This window comes from Canis lupus, chromosome 15 (genome assembly GCF_048164855.1).
Source record: "Canis lupus baileyi chromosome 15, mCanLup2.hap1, whole genome shotgun sequence".
Taxonomy (NCBI): domain Eukaryota; kingdom Metazoa; phylum Chordata; class Mammalia; order Carnivora; family Canidae; genus Canis; species Canis lupus.
Window position 1 is genome coordinate 15,452,945 of NC_132852.1, and position 24,300 is coordinate 15,477,244.

The window sequence follows — 24,300 nt, forward strand, 5'->3', positions numbered from 1 at the left end:
TTCCTTTGAATTAGCGTTTTCATTTTCTTCAGGTACATACCCAGAAGTGGAATTCCTGGATCATAGAGTAGTTCTATTTTTTCTTTTTTTTTCCCCTTTAAAATATTATTTTTGTTGTTTTTACTTTTTGTATATTTTTTATTGGAGTTCGATTTGCCAACATTACAGTATAACACCTGGTGCTCATCCCATCCAGTGCCCCCCTCAGTGCCCATCACCCAGTCACACTACCCACCTGCCCTTCTATTTTAAGTTTCTGAGGCACCTCCATTCTGTTTTTCCACAGTGGCTGCAGCAACTTCCATTCCCAACAGTGCACAAGGGTTCCCTTTTTCCTGCATCCTCACCAACACTTGTTATTGCTTATCTTTTGGATACTAGCAGTCTGATGCATGTGAGGTGACACTCATTGTGGTTTTGACTTGCATTTCCCTGGTGACTAATGGTATTGATCCATCTTTTCACAGGTCTATCGTCTATATGTTTATCTTCTTTGGAAAAATGTCCATTCAAGTTCCCTGCTCATTGAAAAGAATTATATTGTGTAGTTCTTTATATAATTTGGATATTAGCTCCCCCTTGAATGTATGAATGATTTACAGATATTTTCTCCCTTTCAGTAGGTTGCCTTTTCATTTTGTTTCCTTTGCTGTGCAGAAGCTTTTGAGTTTGGTATGATTCCATTTATTTCAGCTTTTATTGCTCTTGCCTAAAGAGACTAGTCCTCTAAAAATACATTTTCTTGGGGGTGGGGTGGTGTAAGGGCAGAGGGGGAGAGAATCTTAAGCAGGCTGCACGCCCAACACGGAGCCAGACTCCGGGCTCATTTGCTCTTAACGAGCCTGTAATTTTTCTGTAATGTCTTTATCTGGTTTTGGTTATCAGTTATGCTGGCCTTTGTAAAATGAATTTGGAAGCATTTCTTCTTCAATTTTTTGTAATAACTTGAGAAGAATAGGTACTACCTCTTCTTTAAATGTTTGGTAGAATTTACCTGTGCAACCACCTGGTCTTGGGCTTTCGTTTTTTGGTGGTTGTTAAATTACTGATTCTGTTTTATTACTTGTAATTGGTTTATTCAGATTTTCTATTTCTCAGTGATTCTTAGAAGGCTGTGTATTAGGAGTTTATCAATTTCTTCTACATTGTCCTGTTTGTCAGTGTATAACTGTTCATAGTAATCTCATGATTTTTTGTGTTTCTGTGGTGTCAACCATTTTCTAATTTTATTCATTTGTGCCCTTTTTCTTAACTGAGTCTAGCTAGAGATATATCAATTTCATCTTTTCAAAGAAGCAGCTTTTAGTTTCACTGATCTTTCCTATGCTTTTTTTATTCTCCATTTTTCCCCCTCTGATCTTTATTATTTCCTTCCTTCTGCTAACTTTGGGCTTTGTTTGGTCTTCTTTTTTGTAGTTCAAGTATAAAGTAAGATTGTTTACTTGGGAGGTTCCTTGCTTCTTGGTATAAGCCTGTATCACTAGGAACTTCCCTTGTAGAACTGCCATTGATGTGTCCCATAGATTCTGGAAAGTTTTTTTTTTTCTTTAAGATTTTTTATTCATTCATGAGAGACACAGAGAAAGAGGCAGAGACACAGGCAGAGGGGGAAGCAGGCTCCATGCAGGGAGCCCGATGTGGGACTCGATCCTGGGACCCCAGGATCATGCCCTGAGCTGAAGGCGGCGCTAAACCGCTGGGCCACCCGGGCTGCCCCTGGAAGGTTGTTCTATTTTCATCATCCCATGGTATTTTTCAGTTTCCTCTTTGATTTCTTCATTGATCCATTGGTTGGTCAGTATCATGTTGCTTATTCCCCACATTTGTATTTTTTCCAGTTTTCTTCTTGTAATTGATTTCTAGTTTTATACTTTTGTAATCAGAGAAGATGCTTAATATATTAGATTTTATTTTGCCTGAATTTGAGATGTGACCTTTCTTAGAGAATACTCCACCTGCACTTGAAATGAATGTGTATTCTCTGGTTCTGGGATGAAATGTTCTGTGTATGTTATGTTCATCTGGTTTAAGGTGTCGTTTAAGGGCAGTGTTTCCTTATTTTCTGTCTGCACGACACTGATTTAGTGGGGGTATTAAAGTCCCATATTGCAAGTGTATTGTTGTTGATATGTACTCAACATAGTGCTATGTTTACAAATGTCATATCCTCTCATTGTATTGACTCTTGATCATCATGTGACGCCCTTCTCTGCCTTTTGTTACAGTCTTTGTCTCAAAGTCTGTTTTGTCTAAGTATTGCTCCGCCAGCTTTTTTTCCCATTCCATTTGCAGGGAATATCTTTCTCCATTCCTTTACTTTCATTGTGTTTAGGCCCAAAGTGTTTCATTTAGGCAGCAGATAGGTTGTTTTTAAAATTTGTTTAGCTACACGGTCTTATGATTGGAGCGTATCAGTAGGATGTACTTACTGCCATTTTGTTAATCATTTCCTGGCTGTTTCGGTTCTCTGTATTTCTCTTGTGGTTTGATGGTTTTCTTTGGCGTTTGGGTTCCTTTTACTTTGTCTATTTTAAGGTTTTGGTTATCACAAGTTTTATATATATATATATACACACACACACACACACACCAACATATATAACTTCTGGTCCTTGGGGGGGGGACAGCTGGGGCTAGCCTGGGCCAGGTTTAATCTGGTAGTCTGGCTGGAGTGGGTGTGGGCCAGCAGGCACAGGCCAGTGTCCTGGTATACTCAACACTAGTACCTCCCCAGTGAGATGGCTGGAGTTGGCATGTACACAGGTTGGGGGGTCCCGGCCCACCATGCTGGAGTTGCCCTGACACACATTGTGCTGAGGCAGTGCTGGTGGGACAGCTGGGGCAGGTGCAGGCCTGGCAGTTAGTTGGGAGGTCCTCTCTTTGCACACAGCCCTGCAGTTGCCAGGGTCTGGAGGCTTAGGGCTCAATGGGACAGCCCTGGAAGAGGGGTTAGAGGGCCTGGACCCTGCTCCAGTCAGGCTATCCAGGAAGAGGGGGAAAGTAAACAGTGGTGCTTATCAGCCCGTCAGCCCCAGAGTTCCAGCAGTTCTCCTATAGCTTGGCAGATATTGGAAGGATAGTAAACGGGCTTCCTTCACTGTCCTTTAAATTGATGTTCTGGTTTTGGGGTCCCCCTCCATTGTGCCCCAGGGCTGGTGAGTCCGCATGCAGGCCCCTCAGTGCTGTTCCTCCCTGCTGTGGGCTGGCACTTCAGGGGTGGGGTTCCCATCGCCACCCTATGTCCATCTCTTAACCTTTCTCCGGGGGGGGGGGGGGGGGGAGGGTGTCTCTCTATCATTTGTGCAGAATGTCAGCCCTCAGGGGTTCTTCAGGAGGAACTGCTCTGTGTGTAGGTGTATGCAGATTTAGGGAGCTCAGGGTCGTTCTACTTGTTCAGGTTAGAACTCTTACGTGTCAGCGTCTGATTAGGTGTCAACACTGTAGAACTTACTACTCAAGATACTAACCAGAGAAGATAGTTATAACCAGAGAAGATAGTTATAGCCCCTAAAGCTACTTATACCAACTTGCCACCTAATGTGGTCCCTTCAAATCAATTGACTATGAACAAAGTAATAATCAATTTTGGTGACAACCCAGCTTGAACAAGTAGACAAGTTAAGCTAACTTCTCAATTTTTATTTACAAAAGTACAGTATCTGAAGGCAACAGGCAATAGCAGGGGACTAGTCTTTATACAGTCACAGCTTAGTAGTTGGGTCTCCTTTCTGGTCAAGGAGCTTCTCTAATCGATGGTTGATATTTTGCAGGTGGTTTTCAGCTCCCAAAAGGGCTCTCGCTGTCACTAACAGAGCTGGAAGGCTGGATGAATCATACTGTTGAAGGAAAATCATATTTAGATTATCAAGTTTAAAAAACTTCTATAATCTTATTTGTTACACAGCTCAGTGTTAAGTAGAGCTTTGCATGAACTTTTTTTTTTCAATTAGGATCATTAAAAAAATTGGGTTAATCCTTTTTCTTAGGGCAGAAGTAACAAGGTTATAAGGGAACTGTTCTAGAAAGTGTAGGCTGGTCTCCTCTCAGAAGACCAGTTGGTTCCAAGAACGGCGGCATCTAAACTATTTAAAACAAAATCATTCCTCATACAGATTGAGACAGAGTTTGGGCAAGTCCGCTGACCTCAAGCCTATTTTAAACCCAGAAAACTCTAAGGCAGCTGCACTTTTACTGGAAGAACTATGGGAAGGGCAACACCAGGCCACAGAAGTTCAAGAGGAAAAAAGTCGTCACCCAGAAAAACCGATGGGGAAGGTTAAAGGCAAAATTAGGATCTAACCCAACATAAAATAGAAATCAAATCGTGAGGCTGAGCTGCATGCTGTAACCATAGCTGAGGACAAGGGACTGTGCTCCCCCTGCAAGTGTGCTCACACTGAGGATAAGGGTGTAATTTCATGTTTTCAAGGTGTTTTCCTTACTATTGACAAGAGCAGCTTTCAGCAGATTCCTACCACCACATAATCGGTTCTTTCTAGACTATAACCTGTTACTACTCTGGACTCCAGTCAGAGACACTGAGAGCCTGATGCAGCCCAGCTGGCAGGGCCACTTGCTCTCAGGCAGGCGACAGCAGGCGACAGGGGGGAGCACTGACACTTGGTGGAAGATCTCTGGTTTAGGAGAGACGACATGCACACAAATACCAACTGCCGGAAAGGAAGACACTACCAGAGAGCACAGAAGGCCTGCGGGCACACAAAGAACACATTAGAGTAGTGTACCCCACAAAGTCGAATCCCGTCCAAACTCCAGCAGGGCCACGAACATCTCTAGTCCCCAACCCCAAGTAAGCTTTAGACTAGTTGGCAAACTAGTCACAGAAAGCATTCATTGAGAAGATCTAATTTCTATTTTCAGATCTAATACACAGACAAACTTAAGGCTTTTAAGCTAGTGGAAAAAACTTAAAATTGAACATAGGGAAGAATATAAATATGATAAGATACATGTATTTACATTTCATATTAAGTTATATTCGTTTTTTTTCCTATAATTTAAATTTCTATTGATCTGAGCTGGTTAGCCTAACAATAGCATCATCTGCAGCAAAAATCCAAAAGCCACAAGTTGTATTAAAATAACCCCACCTTTCCCTACTGTGTCCCTTCTGTGTGTCCCAACTTCTAAAATTACACCTACCAGGTAAAGGGGAGAATGGTTTTTTTCAGGTAAAAGAAAAGCTACCATGAGCAAGGGTGGAACAAAAGAAAAGCCGTGTGGCCTTCCAGTGATGAGTGTACGAAGCAAAGTGGTGTGAGCGCGGCATACAGAGGACACCCCTCTCTTGCCCAGTCGTTTCTCTTAACGCGCAAATATGTTCATAAAGTCAGCGTGTCCAGACCATCCTCTATTCCTCTAGCCTTAAGTAGCCTGAGCCGATGGATTCGCAGCGCTGCTGTGTGGGCAGACTGGAATCTGCACCCACATCTCTCCCCAGAGCTCCCGCGGAAGTACTCCACCGTGCAAATGCCCTGAACCTTCTCAATCACAGTGAATTTTAAAAATTGCAGTTACCGTTTCCTTTACGTGAGGTTCTTTCTCTCGAATAGCCGAATAATCTTGATGAAGCTGTTTCAGGTTAGATAAGAAGCCTGCGGCATCCCTAAGGGAAGATTTTCTCTCCGTGAGTTCATCATGCTTTATCTGGAGTTGCTTCATCTGTGGTTCTAACCTGCAACACAAGAGTTTCCCCTAAATGAAGGCCTCCAGGAAAGTGTAACAGCCTTGGGGGAAGAGGCCGAGTGTGCAAGGGAAGGGGCTAGGGCTTTGAAGAGGCCTTCAGTTATGAAATTATGAATGTGTGATGGGGTCTAGATTTCAATTTAAAATATAGACAAAACTAGGGCAGCCCCGGTGGCTCAGCAGTTTAGCGCCACCTTCGGCCTGGGGTGTGATCCTGGAGACCCCGGATCGAGTTCCACGTGGCTCCCTGCATGGAGCCTGCTACTCCCTCTGCCTGTGTCTCTGCCTCTCTCTGTCTCTATTAAAAAAAAGAAAAAAAAAACTAAATATAGACAAAACTCTGAAATATGATACAGAGTAATTAGAAATGAAACCCTGAGAAGAAAGATGCCTCGCACATCCTACAACCCAGTTGGCCATTTAGAGGGACTCCAGGGATCTCCAGCATCTCCTGCATGACAGCAACGTGGCCAGCTCCTCCCACCCTTGGGCGGGGACGTGGGCCCCCCCGGCATAGCAGCGGAAGCACAGCAGGGCCTGGCCTTTGCCCAGTTCCCAACATCTAGTAAAACCGGAGGAAAAACTTCCAGAGCGCCTGGGTGGAAAATGCACGGGTAAGACTACTTTCTGTCTCAGTGTCTTAAGTTTCTTACCTATAAAATAAAAAAGAATATCTTGAATTTTATGGACGGGGAAGGGTAGAGGCTGCCAATTTTTTTTTAAGATCAAAAGCAAGTATCCTGCAGTATAATTTTAGAAAAGTCCTTTAACAGTTGTGTCTGTTGAACAAACGCAGCATTGTGGAAAAGCTGATGAGGGTTGTGGTCAGGGGTGCAGATTTCGCAGCCCGTCTGCAGACACGAGATCCTGACTCCCTGCTTCCTAGGGGCGGGACTGGGGGTGAGTTCCCTCCCCCAGGCCTGAGGTTTCCCACGTGAAAGTTAAAATCCCAATGCCCCACATGTTTTTTCTAGGCCTTTTCAAGATATACTTTTCAACTTTGAGAATTTTATCTAGAAAAGGAACGGAGAGGCTGGTCTTTAAAAAGGTCTGGTTCTTATCATACAGACATCGTAACCCACAGACTGGACTGGAAGCCCACGGGCTGGACCCCCCACCTCACCCCGTCCTACCCTCTGCCCTCTCTCCTTTAAAACTCGGCCCTGTAACTGCAGGCTGTCTTCTCTGACGAGACCACTTTCTCGCCCCGTTTTTTTTGCAGCTCCTGGAAGCAGACGGCCGAGCCTTATTTCTCCACTGCGTTCCCGCAGCCCTCAGCTCACACGGCAGGTGCCGGCCTCGGGAGGTGACCACGGGGACAGCCCGGGGGGACACCCCGGCCGCTCTCCAAGCCCCGCACGTGGCGAGGGCCTGCGCCAGCACCACACTGACAGCAACAACCCTGTGAGCTCTACAGGGCGCTCGCCGAACTTGGCGTGTTTACGCACTTGGTTCTCCAGCACCCGGCCGGTACGTGAGGCTCCCTGTTGGCAGGCGTGCTGGAGGCTGCTCCGCCGCTAGCACGGCCCCAAGGCGGCCTGGCCCAGAGCCTCTGCACGTGGCCACCAGCAGGTGGCGGGAGGTCAGCGCTCAGGGCTCCTCGGCCGACAGCTCCGGCTCGCAGCGCCTTCCCCAGCTGCCAGGCTCAGGGACGCCGGGATGCGGGCCCATGACAGACCCCAGGGGCCAGTGGCCGGGCCGTGGCTAAATCCTTCCCAGCAAGTTCTGGGCGGTTCTGGCGTCACCTTACCGAAGCAGTTCATTCTGGAGTTCAAGCAGATGCTGCCTCTTCTTCTCAATATCGGAAATAACCTAAAGTGACACGAGGATTTGTTAAAATCTCTCCTTAAATCTGTGCGCGATGCTTGCTCCCCGGAACCAGGTGTTAGAGATGCGGTGGGAGACAGACTCCCCGCAGCCCCCAGAACTGGGCTCGGAGGGGCAGAGACCCGGCATCACAGCGCATGGGGCTGGGGGGCGATGGGTGCTGCCGGGGGGAGCCGGGGACGGGACCGGTGGGAACGCAGGCAGTGGGGCCAGGGCTTCACCCCCCGTGAGCTGCCCAGGACGGCCTTGGCCGCTTCTGTAGGTGTGCCGGGAAAACACGAGGAGGACAGTGCCCTGAGCCAGCCCGTATTTATCATCTTTTAGGGACGACCAGACGTCCCACAGCTGGACATTCAGACTGTTCCCACTTGCTGGTAAGTAACGCAGAGGTGACCAGTAAGGAATAAAACTGAAGGAAAAAGCCTGTAATCACTGAAACAACAATGTGTGCATCGCAAATCCACTGCTATTATAAATGTCGAGGGGGAACTGCTCCTTCACGCCTGGATTCATGCAAGTTTACAGCTCGGAGGTCACCTGGGTCGCCCATAAACTGATGGGTGTTCACTGGCTTGTTTCTCCTCACATATCCTAGGGATATGTGAAGCATTTCCAAGAAGATGGTACAAGATCGAAGTAGCGGAACCAGGGCAAGAAATGTCCTTCACCCCACCCCTAACGCCGTAGTCTTCCCATGCCGTCCCTTGACATGGGACAGTTCTTATTCTACAAGGTTTTACTCTTTGACAGTCATAAAAGCCATAAATATATGTTACTTAACAACTATTAGTTAATACCATGGAAGTGGTTATTTGGGGCTTGACAGCCATTTTAGGCTGGGTGGGATCCCCACCCCTCAGCATGCATTCATAGTGCACAACCACAAGACCCACCAAATAAAAGCCTGACTGAAAAAAAAAACAACTCTTCTACAAAGCGAGGGTCCTAAAGCCCAGAGGCAGGACGTTACTTAGCTCTGCAGGTGTCAGTGTTGTATGTGACTACGCTTCTTAATCACACCAGTGATTTACCTTCATGTTATTCCTTTTCAGAGTTTTTGACATCTGGAATTCTTTAAGCTGCACAAAAGAAAAAAGCATTTTAAGTTTGGAAAATACACATGAATATTTATTTACTGACAATACATCATATTTAGTTTAAAAACAGCCTGTGAAACATGAGTACTCAGTTCTCACGAGTTCTTTACCACGTCACCAGCAAATGCAATTTTTTCAGAAATAACCCTAAGCTGTCTCAGGATTAGCAAAACAAATCTAGACCAAGAAATGTATGTCAATGAACTTACCATTTTGAGGAGTTCTTCTTTCACATCAGAATGAAACTCTTTGATGGCTTCCTTACAAGTTTTAGATTCTACATTTTGCCTGTAGCAGGGAGAAAACAAAGCTTAAACGGTACCCTATGAAGGAGGCTGAAAAGTGTGTTTCATTTGCTTAGCACATGAGCAAGCCATGACGTGGCGTGCACCATCTTGAGTGTCTAGGATGGCACGGCTAAAGATAGTTCTCGGGCTTAGGGATGCCTGGGTAGCTCAGTGGGTTAAGCGGCTGTGTTGGACTGAGGTCGTCATCCGCGGTCCTGGGGTCGAGCCCCACGTTGATCGTGGAGCCTGCTTCTCCCTCTGTCCTCCTCCCCCTGCTTGTGCACTCACTCTCGCGTGCTCTCTCAAATAAGTAAAATATTTTTAAAAAAACATTCTCAACAGAAGAGAAAGAACAGGAAACATTTTCCCCTAAACCTTCAGGTAGGTGATCAGCTTCACTTCTCGACACTGGCGACGTCCACAGGTGAAGGCAAGCGGTGTGGAAAGCGTTACAGCCGGTCCCTGTCCCCCTGTCCTGCCACCCGGTCCAGTGAGCAGCAGGCTTTGGCCTCTCCCTGCCTGCCACCAGCTGGAGGGGTGAGTGAGGAACATCTGGATTAACCAACAAGCAGGGAGAGGCCAGCTGGACCGAAGCAGCCAAAAGTCAATTCTTCAAGCCCTTCCACAGCTGACCCTAACCAACTTGTTATCAGGAAAAGGGAGCCCAGGTCTCCCCGTGTGGCTCTCACGGCCACATGCAGACCCACAGTGTGCAGCAGCGGCGCCACCTCCTGAGACAGCAGCTAACCCCCTACTCTGCCTCGGCGCCACAGGATACTAGAAAGGGCCCTTTTAGTTGAAAGTAATAAACATTTTGTATAAGCGACGGGTAATTAGAAAATGGTTTCTTTCTTGGGGGAACTCCACATGCAGGAACAAGTCCCTCGGCAGAAGGGGACCGAGCTCAGCAGAACACTGAGAAGAGGCGGCCTGTACTTTCTAATACAGATATCTAAGTTCTCATCAAAAAAAGAGTATTAAAAGGTATTTCTAGTGACACCAGCAGGACAGCAGAATAGGAAGCCCCAGACCAGATTCCCTCCACAGGGAAACCAACTTAACTATATACAGCCCACAGAGCCTTATGAGAATTCCAAAAACCAATTAAGAAGTTGCAGGCAAGTTCGAGGTGAAGAACTGTCCTACTGAAACAGGGAAGAAAAGCAGTTTCACAGCAACTTCAACAGCCCATCTCCCACGCCAGCTTGGTTCTTTCGAGAAACTCAGGGCATGGTTTCTCCCTTGGGAAAGACAACAGAATGTGTCTTCAACATTCTGGCTTTTAAGGGGGCTGCCTGAGGGAGTCCTTTGCATCTTGCCTGATCTGGAATGCTAACAGAACCAGCACACTCGGGGCAGCCCGGGTGGCTCAGCGGTTTAGCGCCGCCTTCAGCCCAGGGCATGATCCTGGAGACCAGGGATCGAGTCCCACGTCGGGCGCCTGCATGGAGCCTGCTTCTCCCTCTGCCTGTGTCTCTGCCTCTCTCTTTCTCTCTCTCTCTCTCGAATAAATAAATAAAACCTTAAAAAAAAAAAAAAAACAGACTTTGGATGCCTGGCTGCCACGGAGAAGAGAGTTCAGTGGTTTGCTCTAACAACAGAGAACCGGAAACGCTACACACAGGAGCTCAGGACAAATGGCCCAGGTCATGCCTTCTCCCCTGGGAGGGAAAGAGAAAAGGAGAATGTTATCCAAAGTTTGGAATGGTTTCTCTGTCACTCGAAGTAGAGGAATGGTGGGAACTGAAATAGCCTGGATGCCTCTGATGATAGAGATCAAAAATGAGCTGAGCAGCTTGTTGCCGCACCGGAGCTTACAGTGCCGCAGAGAGACACCAGAGGGAGCTCTAGTCTCGAGAGATTATAAATCCCAACAAAAGAAAGCCCAAACCTCCCTAGTTGGGCAACCACATGCACAAGCCCAGAGAACAGACATCCTCAGAAAAGGATTAAAGGACCATCCAGACTGGCAAAGGAGATGGCTGCTTTTAAACTGTACAAAACACAGCAAAAAATAAGGCACTAGAAGAAACAAGAAAACATAACCCAGTCAAGAGGGAAATAAACCCCCAGAAACAGGTCCTAAATAAAGAAATGGAGGCCTATGAATTTGCTAACAACTCAAAAATCATCTTAACTTCAAAATTCAAAGGCAAAACCAGAATCTTGAAAATAGCAAGAGAAAAGTTGTCACGTACAAGGGAACTCCCATAACATGGTCAGTGCATTTCTCAGCAGAGACATTACAGGACAGGAGGGTGGAAGGACATACACAAAGCACTGAAAGACACAAGCGCCAACCAAGAACACTGTACTTGGCAGACTTATCCTTCAAAAACTGAGAAATATGGGCAGCCCTGGTGGTGCAGCAGTCTAGCGCTGCCTGCAGCCCAGGGTGTGATCCTGGAGACCCAGGGTAGAGTCCCACGTCAGGCTCCCTGCGTGGTGCCTGCTTCTCCCTCTGCCTGGGTCTCTGCCGTTCTCTGTGGGTCTCTCATGAATAAATAAAATCTTAAAAAAAAAAAAACCTGAGAAATACTTTCCCAGATAAACAAAGGCTGGGTTCATCATCACTAGACCTGCTTACAAGAATTACTAAAGGGAGTCCTTCATGTTGAAACAAAAGGACAACACAAAGGCATATGAAATTATAAAGGTCTCTGGTAAAGGTAAATACATAGATGATCACTATGCTAAGAGGCAAGATATTGCCATTTCACTAAAATCTCAGAAATCTCTAAGTCTTTTCTTCCTTTTGAAGAGATTTATGAATGGGAAAAGGATAACACAGTGGAGACAGTCTTGGGTAGGTGAAAGACCTGTGCCAATTTTAACAGCAAATTGATTTTGGAACATACAGTACCAGAAAAAAAAAAAGGGGGGGGGGGACACTGTACAGAAGAATAAAATAGACAATTCCCACAAAGATAATAAGTTAGTATGACAGGCTGGCTTCTTTCCCCAAGATCAACTCCAGAAGAACCAAAGAGGGAAATCTGCCCCCACCCCCTGTGGGGAAAGCTGTGAAAATTCCCAAGGTGAGAGAAAGACGTATTTAAAATGGGTGAACTGGTGAGAGGGGAGGTGGCTGTGGCCTACGACAGGAAAGGGGACAGGAAAGGAGATGTCAAGGTTGGCCTCTGCTGCTTCCCCAGCATGCTCCTCACAAGCTGTGCCTCCCTAACAGCTGCAGCCAATCAGACCTCTGTCCCTGTGTCTTTAAGAGTAAAACCTGGGCTGTGTTTGTGGGGCCTGGAGACAAAGTGGAGACAGCCTTGGTCTCCTCCTCCTTCCCTGCTAAACCCTCAGGGCTGGAGAATGATAATCTGAGGAGTGCAGCAGCTCTGAATGCTACTTATCTCTGGAGGACAAAGGTTAAATCCTGACCTGACAGGTTACTTTGCAGGATAAGTGACTGAGGCTTCCTACCCTAGGCCTTATCCACCCTCATTACTGGCACTTCTGGGAATGAACAGGAATCAAGGTTTGGGTCTTCCCTCATACCCACTGTCTGTCTGACCAAGCAGCTGACAGACCCAGGGGTAAATAAGCTCATAGGCTGGAGTAACAACACACTGGAGGAATACAACTGCATCAAAGAGAAAAACTGTTAGATCAGAAATTCTAAGAGAAGCAGGTATTTCATAATAGATGAACCAGTATTTTGAAATTAGCCTAATAAATATTCTGAAGAGGACAGTAGTAACATAAAACAAAAGACATAAAAGAGAACCAAATAGAAACGTTAGAGAAAAAGTTATATGGCTACATACTGAACTCTACAGTAGATGGGATAAATGACATAATGGAGATTGCAGAGAAATAAATTAGCAAACTTCTAGTTTCTAGACTGAGGACGTATAGAAAAAACAGAAAACATGGATATAATATTAGCAAGAACAAACATTTTTTTAACTTTGGAATTAAAAAAGAACCACCTTAGACTGGAAAGGTCAGACCCAATACAGTGAAACCAAAGCATATCACAGACAAAATATTCTAAAAGCTTAGAAAGAGCAGATCACATGTAAACAAGACTTCAAAAGACACCAAATTTTCCAAGTCAACACTAGATGCAAAAGGCAAAGGAATAGTGACTCAGAAGTATTTAAGGAAGTTATTTAGAACCTAGAATACTATATCCAGCTAAAATGTCATTCAAATTCAGTGTCATGACCATAATAATCCAAAGGATTTAGAATTTTACAGCATAAAGAGCCGCACTCAAAAGAGTTGGAATGAAGCACTTAGATAAGAGATACTACCAGAGGCTGGTGTAAGAAATATGTGAAATAAAGGTGATCAGATAAATACCTTAATAAGGGTTGTTGCTATCTTAAGAGAGAAGAGAAAAAATACTATCTTACCCCAGAAGTAAAAATCTCTAGGGTAAGGGAAAGGGAGAGGTGACCAAGAATTAAGGGAGCGTGCCAAAGTTCTAATCTTATTAGTGGAGAGTTACAAATTCTATTTTTTAAAAAAGTTCTAATTAAAAACATCAAAGTAGAACAACAAAAAAAATCTAAAGTAGTAAAAATATATCAACACATTCTTCCACATATATTAATAATTATAATAAATGTAAATGGACTAAGTCAACAAATATGGACACATTGGATTTAAACTTTATTCTTTTTTTTAATATTCTATTTATTTATTTGGGGAGAGAGCATGCATGCATGCACAATCAGGGGAAGGGGCAAAGGCAGTGGGAGAAGCAACTTCTCACTGAGCAGGACCCCGTAATCATGACCTGAGTCAAGGGCAGATGCTTAACCAAGTGAGCCACCCCGGTGCCCCTAACCTTTACTATTTCTTATAAAAAAATTTTTAAGGTTAGACAAAGGCTGGAAATAAAAGGAAGGAAAAAGATATAAATTCTAGCAAATGCTAGCAAAAGAAATCTAGTGGCATAAAACTAGAATCAGATCAAATAGATTTTAAGACAAAAAAGCATTTTTAGGAATGGATAGGGTACCACAGGATAAAATGTTCAATCTACAAGACAGAGCAATTTTAAACATGATGTCCTAATAGAATAGTTTCTAAATATATATAGCATTAATTGGTAAAAAGAATCAGGAAAAATAATACTGATTCCACATAGATCCAATAGTTAGGTTCTCCACAGATTACGTGCTAGGCCATAAAGAAAGCCCCAAAATTACAAAAAATACCACTAGTCCATCAAATTTGATCATGACATATTTAAGATATAAGCTTAACACAAAAAAATAAATTAAAAAGTCACATATTTGGACATTCCAAAACATACTATTATATCATTCACAGGATTAAAGAAAACAATTATAATAGAAATATAAAAATATGTAACTAGATGATGAAAATACATCAAAAGCCTTGGGATGAGCAAAAGTTGTGCTTCAAGGAAAATTCATTGGGTGCATATATCACATCAAGAGACTTACTCATACTCTAGGATGGTTTTCTCAAATGCAGACAAAACAACATCTAATTCTGTGATGTCACTGGCTTTCTTTCCTTTCAGACACCAAATATGTACACAGTCGGAAATATCTAGAATATTAAAATAAGTCAATTTAATATACTGATTATATCTGGGCTCTAGACCCAGGGTTCTGAAAGTCGACAACAACAACTGTCCCACCAGATTGCCAAAAATACCTACGGTTGAAGAGGTACACGGGAGGGGACAGGACTCACTTCTCCCCATGCCAATGCAGTCTCACAAATCCCCGTCTATACTGTCACTAACTGCTGCCTCCTCGGTTCTCCCATTTCTACTGCAAGAGCCTGAAGTGCTGCTGACTCAGAACTACCCACCGCACCTTTACTTAACAGTCTGCTGCTACCCAACACTACTGGTAACAGAGCTCCTTGTTAATTGTATTTTCTTTATTTTAATCTATGTAGTAGGCCACTTCTAGAACACAAAGATCCCTCAGTGTGCTGATTCAGCCTCAGTAATGTGGATGAAACATGAAACATGCAATAAGACGGGGCTGTAGGATACTTAATGATATGGATATGATCCCACTTTGGATGAGAAGTTTCGGTAAAAGGATTGAAGGGTATATACCAAAAAGCAGAGTGGCTCTTTTTGGGTGACAGGACTGTAGGTGATTTTATCTTCCTTTCTACACTTTCCAAATTTTCTAAACATATAGGACTTATCTTTTAAAAGAAATGAAGCAAAGAGAGAAAATGGTTCATTTTCCTCCCATTTTTCAATAAGCTTTTATTTGTATCAATAAAAATGCAGAACAATGTGGGTGAATCTCAAAAAAGTTATGCCGAATGGGGAAAAAAAAAAAAAAAACAACCTTTATACGAAAGGGTACAAACTGTGGTGTATGAAAAGTATACTGTGTAATTAAAAATTGAGGTGATAAAATCTAGGAGCATAAATATATATTGTAAGAATCTTTCACCTTTGTTGCAGGTTGAAAATTTTCACGACAGATGTTGGAAAAAATCAGTTACTACGAAGTCACATTTTTTTTAGCTTTTTAAAATACCACTTTTATATACTTACCATTTACTACTTTAACAACAACAAAACGTTTTTAAAATGAAATCCTTGAGTGCTCAGCAAAGTATAAAACATTATTCTGTACCTGAGTCTACGGCTTTACTTCTTGATTTCTTCCTTTTGCCACAAAATATCTCCTTTTTCTGAGTTTTCTACAAAAAAAAAAAAAAAAAGAAAAGAAAAAAGGCAGCAAAGATGTTTAAGTCTTCCTTCTCTTAAAACAAGTATTTGACAACAGTATTATCAAACACTCTCAATTCTACCTATTACTTTCATTTAGTTCTAAAAGTTATTATGTATACCACTTAAAGTAATATAAAGAGACATTGAAAAAACTAAGCTGCCCCAAAATAAAAAAGTAAATGAACTTATAGTTGGCTTTTAATAATGATTGCCTTGGAGGAAGTTGAATTCTAATTAGTTAAGGTAATAATGTGTGGAATCAGTTTAATCTCTGCTCCAGGCTATGAAGAAGGAACAGCTTCTGAACAAGCTCCCCTGCCACAACCAACCACCAAAATGGGGTGGGGAGACACCCTTATTTAGGTCTAAGACACCAGGCATGCAGGGGAACCGAGAAGGGGAACCCCTAGGAATGCCTGATCCCCTGCCGCCCCCACGCCGGGGGACGCCTTTGCCAGAAGCATGGCCAGCTAAGTCCCAGCACAGCCGGGTACTCCTACTCCTGCTAGGGCAGTGGAAACCAGACGACAGCAACAGAAGCACTTGGAACAGGACTGCTTAGAAAAGAGCATCAGGGGCGCCTGGGTGGCTCAGTCAGTGAAGCATCTGCCTTTGACTCTGGTCATGATCGCAGGGTTCTGGGTCCAAGCCCAGCTTGAGGCTCTGCGCTCAGTGGGGAGCCTGCCCTCTCCCCATCCCCCTTGCCCCAGTTCATGCTCTCCTCCCACCCCTCTAATAAATAAATAAAATCTTTAAAAAAAGAGCATTAGGAGTGTAGGAAGTTCCTGGATCCTGCATTCATGCAGAATGAGCCTACATCAACTTCCTAGAAAGTGGCTAGTAGCATGAGATTAAGAATGTAAAGGGTAGGGGATCCCTGGGTGGCTCGGCAGTTTAGCGTTTGCCTTCGGCCCGGGGCGTGGTCCTGGAGTCCCGGGATGGATTCCCGCATCGGGCTCCCTGCATGGAGCCTGCTTCTCCCTCTGCCTTTCTCTCTCTCTCTCTCTCTGTGTGTGTCTCTCATGAATAAATAAATACAATCTTTAAAAAAAAGAATGTAAAGGGTAGGGGCACCTGGGTGGCTCAGCAGTTGAGCGTCTGCCTTTGGCTCAGGTCGTAATCCCAGGGTCCTGGGATCGAGTCCCACATCGGGCTCCTGCAGGGAGCCTGCTTCTCCCTCTGCCTATGTCTCTGCCTCTCTCTCTGGGCCTCTCATGAATAAATAAATAAAATCTTAAAAAAAAAAAAAAGAATGTGAAGGGTACTAGAAACAGAGAACACAATTGGAGGGGGTGGGGGAGGCAGAGGACCTCAAGCAGACTCTACCCAGCAGAGAGCCCAAAAGGGTCTTGATCTCACTATCACTACCCTGAGATCATAGCCTAAGCTGAAATTAAGAGTCAGACACCTAACCAACGGAGCCGCCCAGGCGCCTCCATTCACTGCAGATTTTAAATGGCAGATTGGTCAGTGAAATTGAAAACAAAGCAATAAAAATTTATCCAATCTGCAGATCAGAGAGAAAATGGGGAAAAAATAAAGATCAGAGTCACAAGAGCCTGTGTGACAATACCAAAGATCAAAAATATACATAAGAATTCTCAAAGAGTCAGAATGGCATAGAAAAATTAAATTTAAGAAAAAAACAACTGGAATTGTCCAAATTACAGATCCAAGAAGCTCAGTAAACCCTAAAGCAAGATAAAAACATACTTAAGTATACCATGTTTAAAATGCCAAAAAACAAAGATAAGCCAAAAATCTTGACAATAGCCAGAGAAAAGGGACAGAGTAAATATACATGAGAACAGTAAGTCTCACAGCCTTCTCGGAGAAACAACAGAGAACAGAAAACAACAGAAAGACATAATTAAAGAGCTGAGAGGAAAAATACGTCAACCCAATATTCTACACCCAGTGAATACATCTTTTAAAAATAGGGGTGAATAAACACACTTTTAGATAAAGAAAATTTGAGAGAATTTGTTGCCAGCAGACCTGCATTAAAAGATACTACAGGATAGTCTTTGGGCTGAAGAAAAAAGGTATCAGCAGGAAATTCAGATCTTTAGGAAGGAGAAAAGACAACGGGAAAAGAAAAATCAAATTAAAAGGGGGGGCACCTGGCTGGCTCACTTGGCAAAGCATGAGACTCTTGATCTCAGGCCCCATGTTGGGCGTGGAGCCTACTTAAAGAGAATACATTTTTTAAAAATTGAGTGGGTAGGGTGCCTGGGTGGCTCAGTGGTTGAGCGTCTGCCTTCAGCTCAGGTCGTGATCTTGGGGCTCTGGGATCCAGTACTGCACTGGGCTCCCTGCAGGGAGCCTGATTCTCCCTCTGCCTGTGTCCCTGCCTCTCTCTGTGGGACTCTCATGAATAAATAAACAAAATCTTAAAAAAAAAAAAAAAATGAGTGGGTAACAAAAACTATATTTTTCTTAAAAATTTTTTCAAAGATTTTATTTATTTGAGAGGGAGAGAGAGATTGCAAGTGAGAGCATGAGCAGGGAGGAGAAGCAGCAGCCAGCCTCCCCACTGAGCAAGAAGTCCGACGTGGGGCTCGATCCCAGGACCCTGGAATCATGACCTGAGCTGAAGGCAGATGCTTAACCAACTGAGGCACCCAGGTGCCCCTTTTCTCATAAATTCAAGGAAAAATGACAACCTTGTACGGTTAGGTTTACAATGTATGTAGAAGTAAAACATGTGACAAAAGTAGCACAGAGGGTGATGGACAGATAAACAGAATATATGGTTAAGTAATTAGATTTATGCAGTGGGAAGCAGTTAACTATCAGGAAGTAGCATGTATGAGATGGTAACATACTGACTGAGTAGACTTTGCCAACTGAGGTGCATACTTTTAACCCAGGAGCAACCACCCTTAAAAAACTAAGAGGCATAGCTAAGAAGCCAGTAAAGAAAAGAAAACAGAACACCAAAATATATTCAGTTAATCCAAAATTAGCAACAGAAGGGGAAAGTACGAAGGGCAGGTGGAAAACAATATAGAGGACTGTAGACTTGAACCTAATTTTTTTTAAAGATTTTATTTATCATTTGTCAGAGTAAGAGAGAGTACAAGCGGGGGGAGACACAGAGGAAGAGGGAGAAGCAAACCCCCCACTGAGCAGGGAGCCCAATGCTGGACTCCATCCTAGGACCCCAGGATCACAACCTGAGCCAAAGGCAGACACTTAACGACTGAGCAATGCCCTGACTTCAAGCTAATTATACTTAAAATTACATCAAAAGTCAATGGGCTTGTGGAGAGGCAAGAGAGGGGCAAAAGAGATGAACAAAAAACAAAGAGCAATATGGCAGGCTTAACCCTAACCACATCAGTAATTACCTCAAAAGTCAGTGAACGAAACATTCCAATTACAATGCAGAGACCGAGGATAACTATAAGCTACCCTACAAGAGACAGACTTTAAAGACAAAAAGCAAGAGCATCATGGATGAAAAACACATCCTTTGTGTACCCTCCTCAGCAAGAACAATTTGGCATCCATCCGCAGATAAAAGTGTCTACAGGAGCTGAGAGATCCGAGAAGTCTCAAAGGCGGTTTGTGAAGACTAGAGAAGGTGACAGCTACTTCGAGTGTTGAAGACAGGATCACAAAACTTCAAGGAACATGAAAAAAAAGAAATCAAGGAAAACTTGACACCCCAAAGGTCACCACAATAATAATCAAACCCAAAGCCACGGAGACCTGCAATTTACCCGATAAAGAATTCAAAATAGGCTCCGCAACAAGATGGCAGATGATAAAGAAAGGGAAGGCACAGAGTTAGTTGTAACAGAATTTCACAAAAAAATCAAAGACGCTTTTAAAGTGTTTGACCCTGAGGCGAATAATACAGTGGATGTGAGAGAGATCGGAACAATTATCAGGTCGCTAGCAAAGGAGAGCTGCATGACCTGACTGCAGAGGTGTTAGATCCATCCAAACGTGGATTTCTAACTAAGGAAGAATTCGTCAAGTATATGACTGAAGAAGGTGAGCCTTTTTCTCAGGAAGAAATGGAAGAAATGTTGTCCGATGCAATTGACCCAGAATCGAATTCCATTCGTTACAAGGACTACATAACCATGATGCTGGTAGACGACGGCTAGGTGCCCTGAAGACTTAATTTCTCATTGGAAGGATGACTGTAGAGATAGCCTGGCTTCGTTAGTTTTACATCTTATAATTCCTACATATGCTAACTAATACCTGGTGACAACTATTTCAAGATACTTTGTTTTTTAAAGATGAACATAAATTTATTTTGTACGTCTAGCCTTATAGAATGACAAGCGACTAGTTATTTTAAAGCCGATTCTTTAAAACATTTTAGCATTAAAAAAAAAAAAGAATTCAAAATAGCTGTTTTAAGGAAACTCAATGTGAAAGGAGTTTGTCATAGAAAGACAATTTAACAAAATCAGAAAACAACACATGAGCAACATGGATGAGACTTGAAGGCATTATGTCAAGTAAGCCAGACAGAAAAAGACAAAGTACGATCCCACTTACACGTGGAATCTAAAAAGGCTGAACTCAGACAGTAAATGGTGGTTTCCAGGGGCTAAGGGGGCAGGGAAATGCAGAGGTGTTGGTCCAAAGATTCAGTTATGATGAGTAACCTCCGGGAATGGAACGTCCAGCAGAGCGATTAGAGTTAACAGCACCGTATTACATACCTGAAAGCTGCCAAGAGAGTGACCTTTAATGTTCTCACTGCAAAAGAGAAGTGGTAATTATGTGAAGTGATAGGGATATTAATTAATGCTCCTGTGATAATTATTTTGCAATATGGAACTGTATCAAATCAATGCCTAAAACTTACAACAATGTTACATATCTGTTGTATCTCAAAGCTGGGGGGACAAAATCTACAGAAACAGGTCGTAAGAAAAAGGATGAAAAGAGATGTGCCATGGCAAGGAAGCGTAAGGAAGCTGCTGTGGTTATATTAACATCTGACGCCAGGTATTTCAAGACAAAGTATTATAAGAAATTACAAGGGAACATTTCATAGCAATAGAAGCCATTCATCAAGATCATGTAACTTTAAATAAATATGCAATTAAAAACACAGCTTTTGTACTTTAGGTAATAGTATTCTACCAAAGTTAATTTCCTGGGTTTTTTTTTTAATAGTTTAAGATTTCATTTAAGAGAGAGATAGAGAACGAGCAGGACAAGGGGCAGAGGGAGCAGCAGACTCCCCACTGCGAAAGGAGCCCAACAAGGGGCTCGAGCCCCGGCCCCGGAGGGTCAGGACCTGAGCTCAAGGCAGACACTTAACCGACTGAGCCACCCAGGCGCCCCTAATTTCCTGGTTTTAATCACTGTGCTTTGGTAATGTAAAAAGTAGGAATTAGATGAAGGTGGATAAAGAACATGTGGGAACTTCCTCAACTATTTTTGCAACTCTTAAGTCTAAAATTAAGAAAAAAAAAAAAAGAACAAAGCTATAAAATTCATGATGCAAAACTCAAACTAAAGAGAATTCACAAAGTTGGGATATTAAAAACCACCCGGGGCACTGAGGTGGCACAGTTGGTTAAGGACCTGCCTCCGGCTCAGGTCATGATCCCCGGGTCCTGCGATCGAAGCCCACGTCAGGCTCCCTGCTCAGCGGGGTGGCTGGCGGCTTCTCCTGCTCCTCTCTCTCTACCCTTCCCTCCTGCTGCTCGTGCTCTAATATAAATAAAATTTTAAAAAACCCAAAAATCTAAACACTCTTGCTTTGTGATCAAGTAGACTATTCCCCCAGCATAAAAAGACCAAAGGGAGACATAGTATCTGAACATGTTGTCAGTCAACTGGACCTGAGAGGACATTCCCAGGAGACCTCAAGAGCTGCAAATTCAAGTTCACGTGGGCTGTCCACCAAGACAAAGGAAAGGTAAAATGTGGATAACCTGCTTCTGAGTAGAAAGAAGAGTCCACATTTGTTGACATGGGCAGAAGCAAACTCTGGGAGAACACGTAAGAGCCTAGTTAGAAAGTCACCTGTGTGTGTATTCACTGCGTGAGGAAGATGGAAAGTGGAACATGATGTAGCAGGAACACATTAAAGTTTTCTTCGAACATGAGAACGAACTATTCAAAGCATTAAACTAAATGAATAAAATGACGTATTAAGAGCTTGACCAAAAGATCATAAATGCCAAGAATTTAAAGCAGAGCACTTATGACCCAGAACAATCTTATCTTAGCTATTCTTTTCCCTAATGATCAAGAGTTTATACTAAGATTTAGCTAGAAAGAAATTCATGAAAAGTTAAAAGTTTTCACTTAAGCACTTAACTTAAGCACTTAAAAGTTTTCTGAATTGCAACCGCTCACGAGCAAGAGATGAACTACACTACGCACACTCATGAGTGAGCGGCAAGCTCCCATTCAGATGGTGGCCTAGAACATGAGCACCCGGCCTGGCCCCACTGGGGGTGAGCAAAGTGCAGGTGAGGCGCTGAGGAGCCTAGGCCAAGGACAGGGTGGCTCTTTCCAGGTGATGGAATCGCAGGTGATTTCCTCCCAGGGGACAGCAGACCCTCTCTTACCAACTGACTCGGATCTGTCCCTTTTTCAACAACGGACTTGGCGCTCAGGGGTCCTATGTTTTCAGGAGTGACCGACTCGGCTGGTTCCTCTGGAAGCTCTGAAGGCCTACACGGTGCATCTGGAACAGGTTCCTGTTGTCGGGTCCTTATTTTCTCTGCTGGTTTAACTTTCCTTCTTATGACAGCTTCTTCGGTGCTTTCAGATTCATCGCTAATGGGCTTGGCTTTTCTTCTTGGCTGTGGCAAGGTTAGCAGCATGATTGGGTCGGAAAATGCAAGTGCTTGTTACCACCTCTACTGTGATAGTGGAGAGCCTAGCAGAGTGTGAATTTCTCGTTTCCCACCTTCCAGCTTGAACATAATAGGAAGGGGGCAACGAGATGAGCGGGCTGCGGGGTACCGCAGTCCCAAGAGCTCCAGATGTTAAACACAACAACAACAACAAAAAGAGTTCCAGATAAATGCTCCCCTCAGCCCGCTCTGCCTTTGTCAATCATGGTCTAAACAGATGACATGAACGCTATAAAATCGGTCTAAACAGACGACACGAACACTATAAAAATCTCTCGACAGAGAGATTTAAGGACTTAAGATATGAATATATATTTCCCTTTATATGATAAAACTATCTTCTAAAATGTCATATTCTTTCTCAATGTAAAATATGGTTACAGCGCATTTTCTCTACTTGCATCCATTTGAAATAGGAAAAGAAATATGTTGCACGATAGGAGAGAGAACACTCCTACATACCTTTTTTGCACTCACTTCTATAGACACGTTTTCACCTTCTTCCACTTCGTAAGTGTGGGACCTGGACCAAAGAACAAACCATCAGGGTCTTGCTCTTATTTCATTGCTTTCACGGGTCTCGTAGAAGTTGCTCATCCACTATTAACACAAGCTCGATTTAATGAGGAGATTTCTCACTGGTCCAGGGCGGGCCTGCCTCCTTCCCAGGTTTAGGGGTCATGTCCCACCTTCCTGGACCCAGGCCGCACCAGGTTATTCTTGGGGGGCAAGCAGGCGTCCCATTCCTGCACCCCCTTGTGGTCACGCCCAGAACTGCGCCCTCCCCGAGTTACCAGGCCCAGGTACACAGGTACACACAGGCCATCATTTCAACTAAACGCTCATCTCCAGACACTAGGCCCATCATTAGGAGATATAAAAGGGAAGACTTTCTTTTTCCTTCGAAAAGGAAAAAACAAAAAAACCTTCCAATGAGAGCTCATTTTTTCATTCAATTCAACATTCACCTAACAGCAACTTCAAAATGCAAAGTACAGTGAATAAAATTACTTTAAAAAATGAGGCACCAGGGATTCCTGGGTGGCTCAGCGGTTTAGCGGCTGCCTTCAGCCCAGAGCGTGATCCTGAAGTCCCGGGATCGAGTCCTGCATCAGGCTCCCTGCATGGAGCCTGCTTCTCCCTCTGCCTGTGTCTCTGCCTCTCTCTCTCTGTCTCTCTCATCAATCAATCAATAAAATCTTAAAAAAAAAAGAATGAGGCACCTTCCTTTAGGTTCAGTGTCTAGTAGGAAGGCTGAAGAGTGGACAGGGCCTGGCCATTGCTGCCCACCCAGGGCTCCAGGACCCAGCGCGCTCTGCTGCGCAGCTGCCCGTGGGTCGGCCCCACCACACTCTGAGGCCATCTCTGCCCTGTCCTGACTCTTGCACCTTCAACTTTCATGGAAATATCTACTAATAAGCCTCTTCCATTCTAATTCTGCCTCAGTGTACTTATGGGGACTGGCACAGGCTTTCTCCACCACGCACCCAGATCACGGGGAGCCCGTGGAAGGTGGCAGGCATAGTAGAGAGAGCAGACCAGCAGTTTGGGAAGATCGGCCTGGGGGGCGGGGGGGTGCATGGGCCAGTGGGAGAGAGCCATCCGGGAGACAAGGGCCAGCAGGTGGGTGCTGCTGCAGCAATCCTGGTGGGAGGAGCAGGGCCTGGGCCATGGCAGGGGTATGGAGAGAAAAACGTGGACTCTCTGGGTCGCCAAAGGCCGACAAATCAGACTGGACTGAGAACAGACCAGGAACGCCTCCCAGGTGACAGCAGGACCCCTAAGCTAAGGACACCACAGGAGCTTGCTGACACCGGGTGAGACAGAAAAGGATG

The 24,300-nt window shown here is 44.0% G+C and overlaps 1 protein-coding gene, 1 long non-coding RNA gene and 1 pseudogene across 2 annotated transcripts in view; 2 read left to right on the forward strand and 1 right to left on the reverse strand.

The window, feature by feature from the left end:
• Positions 1-3,311: 3,311 nt before the first annotated feature.
• On the forward strand, positions 3,312-9,575 carry LOC140604658 (uncharacterized). The gene is made up of 2 exons (XR_012007472.1): positions 3,312-6,320; positions 6,929-9,575. It is a non-coding gene; the product is annotated as an uncharacterized lncRNA (long non-coding RNA).
• Positions 3,619-24,300, reverse strand: part of CENPU (centromere protein U) — a 36,490-nt gene continuing 15,808 nt past the window's right edge. Inside the window, exons 5-13 of the mRNA XM_072775948.1 lie at positions 22,928-22,988; positions 22,175-22,411; positions 15,517-15,583; positions 14,347-14,455; positions 8,840-8,918; positions 8,565-8,612; positions 7,457-7,518; positions 5,539-5,695; positions 3,619-3,836 (exon numbers count right to left, since the gene is read on the reverse strand). Of these exons, the coding sequence (XP_072632049.1) occupies positions 3,702-3,836; positions 5,539-5,695; positions 7,457-7,518; positions 8,565-8,612; positions 8,840-8,918; positions 14,347-14,455; positions 15,517-15,583; positions 22,175-22,411; positions 22,928-22,988 (955 nt within the window). The 3' untranslated portion in view covers positions 3,619-3,701. The remainder of the gene's footprint in view (positions 3,837-5,538; positions 5,696-7,456; positions 7,519-8,564; positions 8,613-8,839; positions 8,919-14,346; positions 14,456-15,516; positions 15,584-22,174; positions 22,412-22,927; positions 22,989-24,300) is intronic.
• On the forward strand, positions 19,196-20,206 carry LOC140604657 (dynein regulatory complex protein 8 pseudogene; annotated as a pseudogene).